This window comes from Corvus kubaryi, unplaced genomic scaffold, assembly GCF_017639235.1.
Source record: "Corvus kubaryi isolate FWS band 111438036 unplaced genomic scaffold, C.kubaryi_AGA036_p1.0 74, whole genome shotgun sequence".
In the NCBI taxonomy this organism is placed as follows: Eukaryota; Metazoa; Chordata; class Aves; order Passeriformes; family Corvidae; genus Corvus; species Corvus kubaryi.
Genome location: NW_024582061.1, coordinates 15,551,111 through 15,560,835, shown reverse-complemented (window position 1 = coordinate 15,560,835; position 9,725 = coordinate 15,551,111). Strand labels below are relative to the sequence as shown.

At 57.8% G+C, this 9,725-nt stretch overlaps 2 protein-coding genes across 2 annotated transcripts in view; both read right to left on the bottom strand.

The window, feature by feature from the left end:
* The window catches only part of GCAT (glycine C-acetyltransferase), a 27,821-nt gene extending 27,527 nt beyond the window's left edge, over positions 1 to 294 (bottom strand). Inside the window, exon 1 of the mRNA XM_042050392.1 lies at positions 287 to 294. The gene's annotated coding sequence lies outside the window, so the exon portion shown is untranslated. The remainder of the gene's footprint in view (positions 1 to 286) is intronic.
* Positions 1 to 7,657, bottom strand: part of LOC121675207 (TRIO and F-actin binding protein) — a 22,103-nt gene extending 14,446 nt beyond the window's left edge. Inside the window, exons 1-6 of the mRNA XM_042050387.1 lie at positions 7,474 to 7,657; positions 6,004 to 6,137; positions 4,005 to 4,445; positions 3,100 to 3,232; positions 1,751 to 2,734; positions 1,386 to 1,481 (exon numbers count right to left, since the gene is read on the bottom strand). Of these exons, the coding sequence (XP_041906321.1) occupies positions 1,386 to 1,481; positions 1,751 to 2,734; positions 3,100 to 3,232; positions 4,005 to 4,445; positions 6,004 to 6,137; positions 7,474 to 7,587 (1,902 nt within the window). The 5' untranslated portion in view covers positions 7,588 to 7,657. The remainder of the gene's footprint in view (positions 1 to 1,385; positions 1,482 to 1,750; positions 2,735 to 3,099; positions 3,233 to 4,004; positions 4,446 to 6,003; positions 6,138 to 7,473) is intronic.
* Between the last annotated feature and the right edge of the window lie 2,068 nt (positions 7,658 to 9,725).

Sequence of the window (9,725 nt, the reverse complement as noted above, 5' to 3'; positions counted from 1 at the left end):
AAAGGAAAAGGAAAGGAGGGGGGAAAAAAGAAAACCACCCCAAAAAACTTTTCTTTCCTCCCCCCCAGAACTTCCTGGGAGGACCCGGGCAGGCCAATGGCAGCCGCCGCCACCGCCCCGGCCGCCCGCAGCCAATGGAGCCGCCGGGGCGGGCGAGGCCGCCGGTCGGCACGGAAAGGGGCGGCGGCCCCGGGGCGTTGGGGACGGGACGGGACGGGGCCGATGCTGGGGCTGAGCCGTGTCCCCTTCCCGCCCCGCTGGCCCGGGAAAGGTGAAGCCCTGGGAGGGACGGGCTGAGCCGCTGCTGCCCCGGGAAGGGACTGCCAGGAGCCCAGCCCTTACCCAGGCAGGGTTTGCTCTCAGGCTGGGATTTTTCGCAGGCAGGGGTTTTCAGCAGTGCACACAATGGAGTCCTCGCCTTGGCTCCTGGGGCTGCTCGGTTTTATCCAACGAGCCACCAACTGAACCTCTCTGGGCACGTGGCAGGGGTGGTAGGAGGTCATGGGGAGACTCCGGTGCCCCTGGAAAGCCATGCCATCTGGCCTCAGAAAAGGAAATTGCTAGAGAGGGTCCCAAAGGAAAAGGGGAGAGGGACTGTGCATCACAAAATGCCAGGCTCAACCAGGCAATCATACTGAGGTGATGCTTCTTGCTGCAAGGCAAAGGGAAGGTGCCAGAGCTCAGTGCTGAAGAAACCTGGCACAGATGGGGCAATCTGGCCCTGTCATACAGGGTGAGTTCAGGCTTTGGGCTCCTCTCTGGCCCGATGCAGGGAAGTGAGGGAAAGGATGCCACCCGTTTCAACTTTCAGAGGCCTTTGACAACCTCTTTCCTGGCTGCAGTTTGTTCTTGTATGAAGAACAAAGCCAGGTCCTAGCAGAGGATGACCTGGCCAAGATGACTGATGGGCACGGGGGGACAGAGGCAGGAGCTTGTGTGCAGCCACCAGCTACATGGGCTCCCGGGATACTTTCTGCAGCCCTCCAAAGCTGCTGCAGTGCCATTTCACAGGAGCGCCAACACAATACACTGTATCTTCTTTCACACCACTAAAGCCCACTTCATCCCCATAAAACCCTCCGTGCTGTCACAGCACTGGCCAATAATAAAGCAAAGAAAAGCAGCTATACTGAGATTTTAGTCCCAGGTCTACTGTTCGCCCTTCTCTGGCTTTATAAAAAGGCTCTGTGCCTCAGTTTCCCCACTCGAGACATGGGTGAAGGACAAAGTGAAGGGGAGTGTTAGTGAGCATTCAGGACATCATAGGAAGGCAGCGCCATGCTCAACCTGCTCGGATCAAGTGCTGGAGACCTCGGTCCTGCCCACAGTGACCCCCAGAGAAGGGCAGCTGCCCTTCCTCACAATTCCCAGGGCCTGGCCCCTACCTTGTTGCGCTTCTTACTGGCATTCAAATGTGGCTGTGGGCTTCCTGAGGAGCCAGTGCTGCTTTGCGGTGTGAAGGTGCTTCCACCCAGCTGGGGCTGCAGGGGAGAAAGCAGGACCTGAAGCCATTGGGGTTTAGTCCTCACCTCAGTTTCCCAGATCCAAGCATCCATCTCCTGGCGTGGGCCAGAGAGGAAAGCATCTTGTCTCCTCCCAGTGCCAGGCAGGCAGCAGAGTTTCCCCAGAGAAGCAGAGGATCTGAGGGAACTGGTGCACAGAATTGCAGCTCAGGGCACCCACCCAGTCTGTGCTTGCCAGTTTTAGGCCTTGCAGTGTCCCCATCACCTCTGGCTCCTGCCTTACTCACATGGTAAATGAGAAGACTCTTGTTCCTCCAGTCACTTTCCAGTGGCTTCTCAGGGTTGTGTGTATCTTGTGCGAGCTTGGGACCCTTCCAGTCCTCCTCCCGATCCTGTACTGGACTCTCAGGCCTTCTCCAGCTGTCATCTGACCGTAGTCCTACATCCAGACACCTAGCAGGGTTTTTCCAGTCCCTTTCCAGCTGGCGCATCACATCTGCATGGCACACGGGCATCTCTTGGCGCTTCCAGTCCTTCTCCCGCACCTGTGCTTGGTGGGCATCCCCCCAGCCCCTCCAGTCCTGCTCCAGTGGTCGTGTTGGGCTCATGGGGCGCAGGGGCTTGCCTCGGCCTTTCCAGTCACTGCTGGTGCCCTTAGAGGGTTGGGAGGATGTCAGCTTTTCCCGCAGGCTCTGCCAGCTGCATTCAGATGGCTTCCTGGGCCCTGCAAGGTGCAGCGGCTCCCCTGGCTTCGCTCGTTGCCTCTCTGCCCACCACACCAAGCTGGGAGGGGAGCTCTCCTTTTGGCTTTTCCTTGTCCTCTCTGTACGTCTCCCAGGACTGAGGGCCCGTGGTGGTGGCCCTGCCCGGCTCAGCCTGACATTATCTGAGCCCTTCCCAGCACTTGTGGGGTGCAGGGAATCTCCTCGGCTCTTCTTCTCCAGTGCTTGCCGTATACCCCCTGCTTGCCAGGTGGCTCGGCCCCTCTCCAAGTTTGGGGACCGGGCAGGCTCCCCTCGGCTTCTCCAGCTTTTCTCAGTGCGACAGGGACGGTTCAGGGGCTCTCCTGCTCTCTTCTCCAACCTGCGGGCTGGGCTTGCAGAGCGTGGGCTCTGGCTGCCTCTCTCCAGCAGCCAGCCAGGGCTGGCAGGGCGTGGGGAGTCCCCCCGGGTCCTGTTTGCCTTCTCGGGGTGCCGAGCTGGGCTGGGGGAACGCCGGGTCTCCTTGGGGTCTCTGCTGCGCTGCTCAAGCTGCCAGGAGAGTCGCTGACCCTAGGTCACAGGGGAGAGAGAGCAGAGAGTCCTCTTAAAAAAAAAGTGCCAGTGAGCAGAACAAGATGGGATTAGGGCTGGCAGGTGATTTGGTTAAATGTTTCCCCAGAGAACCCTTGCATTCCTGTGCATGGAGCCAGTCCATACTGCAGAGAAGCCTCTTGTACCCAAAGGGTGAAAGGGCTGCTGCAATTCAAGCAGCAAGGGTCCCAGTCCATGACAGCAGGACAGCTGGGATTAGAGGGAAGAGGGAGAAGGGGAATGAAAAAGGGAAGCATGTGACAGAAATAGAGGAAAATGTGGCAGGAAAAAGCAACTCAGCTTGGAGAGTTGGCATGAGGTCCTGCTGTGCAGCCAAGCCTCACCTCCCTGGGCAGGCTGGGACTGGACCGCCTCCGAGTTAGGTGGCCTTTGCTGGGTGGCACCGGCGTCTTGCCATCGAGCCGGTCCACACGGCCCTCCTCCAGAGCCTGGAAGGCCTCCAGCGTCTCTGATTTCCTGTGGGCACACACAGTTGGTCCAGCTGCCACCCTGCTCAGCTTGGAAGCAGAGCCCCTGCAAACCCTGCTCCACCACAGCCTGACCCCACAGACCTCCACCTGCCCCAGACACTGTGTGCGCCGTAGCCTCTCCCTGTCCCCATCAGCCACCTCAGCTTTCATATCCTGCTGCCTCACCATGTCTTCTTCACACTATTCCTCAAGCTTCCCTCCATCTTTACATCCCACCCACTCGCCCAGGATAATTTCCCAGTCCCTCTTTATGTCCCCGCCTGCCCTGTGCTACCAGTGCTGGAGCTGCTCTTGCCTCTCCAGCCAAAGCTCAAACAGCTACTGGGTACTTTTTGGCATCCCCCATCATTTCCTGAGTGGCTCCTACAGTGAATGCAGAATCCCTGGGGAACTATTGATGCTGGGACTGGGGAACACCTCTTTCCTTCCCTTTTTACTGGTGGGAGCCCTGCTTTGCAGCATGTCCTGCAGCTTCCAGGTGGCTGTGAGGATGAGGAAGGTGGGCTGCTCCCTTCCAGCGGTGCAGCTTGTCTCCACCCTTCCAACAGCCTCAGCTGCCTGTGTGCCACAATGGAGGAGGCTCTGGGCCTAAACCCAACCCTTGCTTTGAGGGAAATTTAAGCACAGCTGAAAGCTGAGCTCTGCCGTCTAGCCCTGCCTTCCCCCTGAAGCACAGCGATTCAGAGGTGGGGGCCCCCCAACAGCGTAGAAGGGCAATCCCCAGCCTCTGACCACTGCGGAGTCCCGCTGCTTCTCACCTGCGTTCGCATCCAAATATCCTCTCCACCTCCACTCGGCCAGGGCTGAGTGTCCGGGAACCATAGCGGTCAACAGCGTCCCGCTGGCTGAGGCGCTTGGCCTTGGGCAGGTCTGCCTGCACCGTGTACTCCTGCCTCTCCAGCCCGTGCCGCCCCTCTGCAGCCCCACCGCCGGAGTGGCCGTGGGACTCCCAAACCCGTGGGCCAGAGAGGTGCCCACTGCCACCCAGGGGGTCACTACGGGCCGGCGGGGAGCCAGCTGGGGCACGCGGCAGGGTGGATGCCCAGGGAGGGTCAGTTTTTCGGTGCTTTGGCCAGCTCTCCTCGGGCTTCTGGCTGGCAGCACGGCGCTCTGGGACGGGGAGAAGGCCGTTACTGGGGGAGGCGCGAGCGACGCGGGATGCCACCACGTCCACGGCAAAGCAGGTCTTCGGAGGAGAGCTAGAAATGGTCCAGGAGGGCAGAGATAAAACCCAGACTCCCTCGAGGCAGGGTGGGAGCACTGGAACACAGCACTGCGAGCCGAGGGCATGCCAAACCATGCAGATAGAGAACACCCGAGATGCCCACAGCTCACGGTCAGCACACACACAGATGGACTCTCACGTAGTGCCCATGGATGTGTTGAACACTTCCTGGGACTGGAATTAGCTAAAGAGATGCTAAATCTAAATAGAGATCTGCCTTGAACCTCAGAGACCCCTGGGTGGAAAGCAGACCAGAACCAGGATCTCACACAGGAGCAAACCAAGAGTACCTGCTTTCAGCGGACAGATTTCTTTCCTAAAGCCCTGGGCTTCAGTTCTCACCCAGGATCCGGAGGGAACAGGCTGAGCCCACCTGGGTCTGTCTGCCTGTGGGGCTGGTGACCGCACCTCCTCCTTATGGCCCAAGTAGCTCATCATGTCCCGTTTGCCCGATCCCAAAGTGTTGTCCCACAACCGGGTCATTTCCCCTTCCTGGGAGACAAGATAGGGCAGATCTCTGTAATGGGGACTAGTAGCTTTTGTGGGCTGGAAGGAGGTAAGAGCATGTATGAAAACTCACAGCCTGTTCAGCCCAAAGGTGCTGGTGAAAAGGAACCACCAGAGGAGGAGCTGTGTGAGTATAAGATGATCCCAGACCAACGATGGCAAGGAACAACACAGGGAAGTCCACATGGGAGTATCCGAGAGCAAATCTTATGAGCTCTTTAAGGGGAGAGCTTCCTTTGTGGGGACTAAGAGTCTCAGCTGATCCCCCCTTGCATCTCAGGACCTTAGAATCATAGAATATCTCAAGTTTTAAGGGACCCATAAGAATCATCAAATCCATCTCCCTGCACATGATGGGCTCTTTCTTCCATCTGCCCAAGGCAGGAGAGCCAGAGGGGCAAATTCAACACGTCTGTGTGCCCAGGAACCTGCTGAATGGGCCCAGCAAAAGTGGCACTGAAGGGCCAAGGGGGCTGGGGAGACCAAAATAACCCAAACCACAAGAGATCCCCATCTCACCCTGGCAAGCGTGGAGTTGGCTTCGGCACAGGCGCTGGGGTCGGTGCCAGTTTCTCTGTGCTCACCCTCAGCTCCGGGGCTGAGTGGGGGATATCGCCTGCTCTCGTGCCAGCTGTGGGGCAGGGAGAGAGGACAGCTGGTGGTCAGCACAGCCCGCAGAGCTCAGGGGCAAGTGACAGCACTGGCAGCCCAAGCCACACTGACTCACTCTCTACTGGATGGGCAGAGGCTGGCAGAGCCCATCCTGAGGCCACCAGCCTTGCTCTGGAGGGAGTGAGGATGAAGGAGACTCTTTCAAGGGCCCCCTGACCTCTCCTGGCACAGCCCAGAGGAACGGTCAGAGGGCATGGCATGGGGATTTCTCAGTCCTTCTTCCCAGGCACCAGCGTGCAGAGCATCAAGGAAAAGGCAGCTGATTTCCCCCTGCTTGGCTTCCCGCTCCCCCTCCTCTGTTCTTCCCACCGAAGGGGCCTGTCGGAGCAGCAGGGCTCCCGGCCGGTACTCACCGCTCCGTGCCCTCCGCCGGGCCCACACACACGTATACCTCGCACTGCGGGGCTAAAATATGGAGGGAGTCCCAGGGCTCTCCCGGGGCTGTGTCGCTGCAGGCATCGCGCCCTGTGACTTCCGTGGCATGATCCTGTGAGGGAGAAGGGGTGCAATGGTACTGTCAGCGTGCCAAGGACGAGGATGAAGGCTGCCCCTTGGAAATGCCTGCTTCTTCTACCTCCTCCGAGAGCAGCCTGGCCTCCAGGGCTCTTGGTAACTCTCCCAGCCCACCGTTGAGATTTTTCTCCTACGGTAAGAGGCCAGAGAGGCCCAGCACACTTCTACTTGATGCCGAATGCTGCAGACATCCCAGAGACTGCATGTGTGGATGAGGGCTCAGGGAAACTGCCCCCCCCGTGTCGGCACTGATGCTGCTGGTGGCCGCTCTCCCTCACCAGCAGGATAGCTCAGGGAGAGGTAGTGGAGCCAAGAGGAGGGAAGATTTTTGCAGAAAAGGCTGTAGTCCCAGCCTCTGCCTCTCTCTGTCAGATCTTGCAGGCATCTCAGCATCCTCCCTGGCTCCTGTTACCTGCGGGGCTTATGAGCAGCAGTGGGGGAGGCTCCAGGGAGCCGGCTGTCTGCGCCGCCTTCCCTTCAGCATCTCGCCCGCACCAGGATTCGCTCAGAGGTGACAGCTCTGAGCAGATCGAGGGTGAAGGGCTGAGGTAACCTTAGAGGGCCCAAGGCCGGGAGGAGAGGGGGAGAGGGCGAGAAAGAGAGAGGGAGGTTCATTACTATTTCATCATCCCTGGCCAGTCGCTCCTGGAGGACGTCAAACAACACGAAACCCTCTGTGAACATGAAACCAGCTGTCACCCAGTCGGAGACAGCCAAGTAGCTTCCAGTGTCCAGCCCTGTCTCAAAGGACCGTTTGGGGTCGAGGCACCTGGAGCCCAAAACCCCATGAGATTTATCCCTCTCCTGCCTTCTCCTCTGGGAACAGCTTGCTGAAGCTGCCTCAGGGACAGGACTGAGCCCTGGCCCCAAGCCAACAGCTGAGGCCACAGGGAATCGACCAGGACCACATTTAAGGTGAGGCAAAGCTGTAAATGCCAGCAAGCATCAAGCAGAGATTAATACAGGGTGGGTCCCTGCTCTGCCGGTCTCCGATTCTCTCCGTGTAGCTTTGCATCTGTGACACCCCTGCTTTCTCTCCCAGGGTCTATCAAGCCCCTCGTATCCAATGTCCAGCACTTTCCTGCTAATCTTGGCTCCCAGCTTTGGTCTGGCACAGTTAAATTAAGCACTCCTATGCCCGGAAAGACCCTCTGCCCATACAGCTTTTCCCCCACAATACATCTAGAAATCCTGGCTGAGCCTTTGTTTTAGGGATTTCCATCTCTACGTAGGCAGGTGGAGTCCCAGTATAGAACAAAGAGGCCCTGAATGAAGTATCCACAGCCTCCAGGTGGGATGGAGGAGCTCACCTGGGTAGCATGCTGGTGAGCCCCTGCGGCTCGGAAACAGTGCTGGCACAGGCTCTTTGCAAATATGTTGGCTTCAAAGTTCATGCAAGGCACGTCATCCACTGAACCAGACATTGTGCATAGCAGGGACGAAGATCTTTGGCTGATGGGCTACTGGCGGGGGCCAGCCAGGAGAAAAAGGAGGAAGGAACAGCAGCAGAAGAAGCTGTGGAAGCAGGGATGTTATTTCCACACTGAAGTTTGCTGCTCCCAACTGTCAATACTGGAATCAAAGGGAACCCAGGTACAAGGTGACCCATATAAATACAGAAAAGAGTGGGCTCTAGGAGGGACCTCTTATAGAAGGGGCACTGCACCCTGAAACGACTGCTGACACCCCCCAGTTTGGGAGTCCTTGCGAACAGTCCTTGTGTCCTGCTATTTTGTTTGATGGAAATGTTCTTCCTCTCTTACAAGGCACAAAACTGAAACCTTTCTTCTTAATTATGTTGCTCATAAAGGGATGGCTCTAAGCAGCTTAGGAAATTTGGAAACACACTGAGACTCTTCCTAAACTTGTTAATCCTACCAAAATTTTGAGACCTGTAGGGCAACTGATTGCAAAACTGTGAAGGGCAAGCATTGCTAGCACAACAGCTGGGATCCACCACTTCTCTTCTGTTTTTTTTGCAAGCATCCTGTCCACCATCACCTCCTCTGTCCTGCAGAGTTTGAGAGTGAGTCCTCAGATTTGAGGATGTGATCTGAGCTGGGAGGGTTCTGCCTAATTTGCCCGGAGGAGGCACCAACAGAAGGACAGGAAATCAGACCAGCATCTGAGAGGTGAACATGCCGCTGGTGCCCTAAACATGAACACTTGAGTCAGAGCAGCTGACCAGGGCTTTAGCTGCTCCCCAAAACAACCAAGGCCAAACGTCAGTGCCAAAACCAAAGCTATAGTATTTGTTTGTCAGTGCACTTATTTTCAGTACAGCAAGTTGCACTAGGTGCCAGCCTTGCAGCATCCTTCCTCGCACTGGGGCATGTTTGCTTGACTTGCTCACACGAAATGCTAGACGGAAGCCTAAGCACTCCCCTGCCAGGGATGCAGCACTAAACACGCCAACATCGCTGCCCACCACTGCCCACTGACTGCCACCCGTGGCTGGAGCCCCTGGTACCCCACTGCCTGATGGGCAAATCATTGCTCCCCACATCCCTCGGGGCCTACTGAGGGGATAACGCTGCGATCCCCAGGGCCTCTGGCATGCATGCAGGCGGCCATGCTCAGTGCTCCCAGTGCCCCCCAGTGCCCCCAGTACCTCCGCTTCCCTATGGCTCCCAGCGCCTCGCCGCCCGCCGGGCTCCCCCCTCAATGGAGCTCGCCGTGGGAACCGCGGTGCGCGAGGCCCCGCCCCCTGCCCGCTGATTGGCCGTCGCCGGGCGGTGATTTGAATACCGCGCCCTGAGTGGCCGGCGGCGGCGCGCGGCCATGGCGCCCAGGGGCGCGGGCTCGCACGTGTGGCGGGCAGCGCGCCGGCGATCGAGCGGCCGCGGCTGCGGGCCGCGCCTGGGCACGGGCACCGCGCTGCGCCTCGGCCCCGGCCCTTCCCCGCCTGCGGCTCCCCAGGCACCGCCTCGCCGCCTGCCGAGGGCCTTCCCCAGTGCACCCCGGAGGCAGCACCCCAGGAACAGGTTAGCCCGACGCCGAAGCAGATGCCAAAGTAGCGGACTTACCCGCAAGCACTGAGATAGCGAAACGCCACCGTGTCCCAGCACAGCTCTAGCAGGGGGTCATGCCTACCCACAGCACTCAGAGATTTGTCTAACGTGGGCTTTACCTGCCAAGCACAAGCCCTGCCTGACCCTTGCTATTTCTATCGTAACGCCCTTAGCATCTGTCCTCCACTGCTCCTTTTACAATTCAAACTCCTTCTCTTCCCGATGCTGGTGAGAGTTACAAAACATCCAATTTCACTTTTTGTTTATTCATTAAGGGCAGTCTGCAATCCATTCCTCAAATCTGTCTACCCCACACAACCTATTATTCAGCTCCCATTTAGTCCCCAAAAGTTCTTGTCACTCTCCCAGTAACTTTTTCCTTGAGTTCATTTCTGGAACACACTGCTGGAAGCAGCAGTGTGACTGTACTGAGTACAGCCTTGAGCTTGATACACTACAAAAGCAATAACGACACTGCACTGATTATCACACAGCTCATGCACACACTGCAACCATTCCTCCTTTTTGCTGCGCTCCAATTTTCCCCCAAC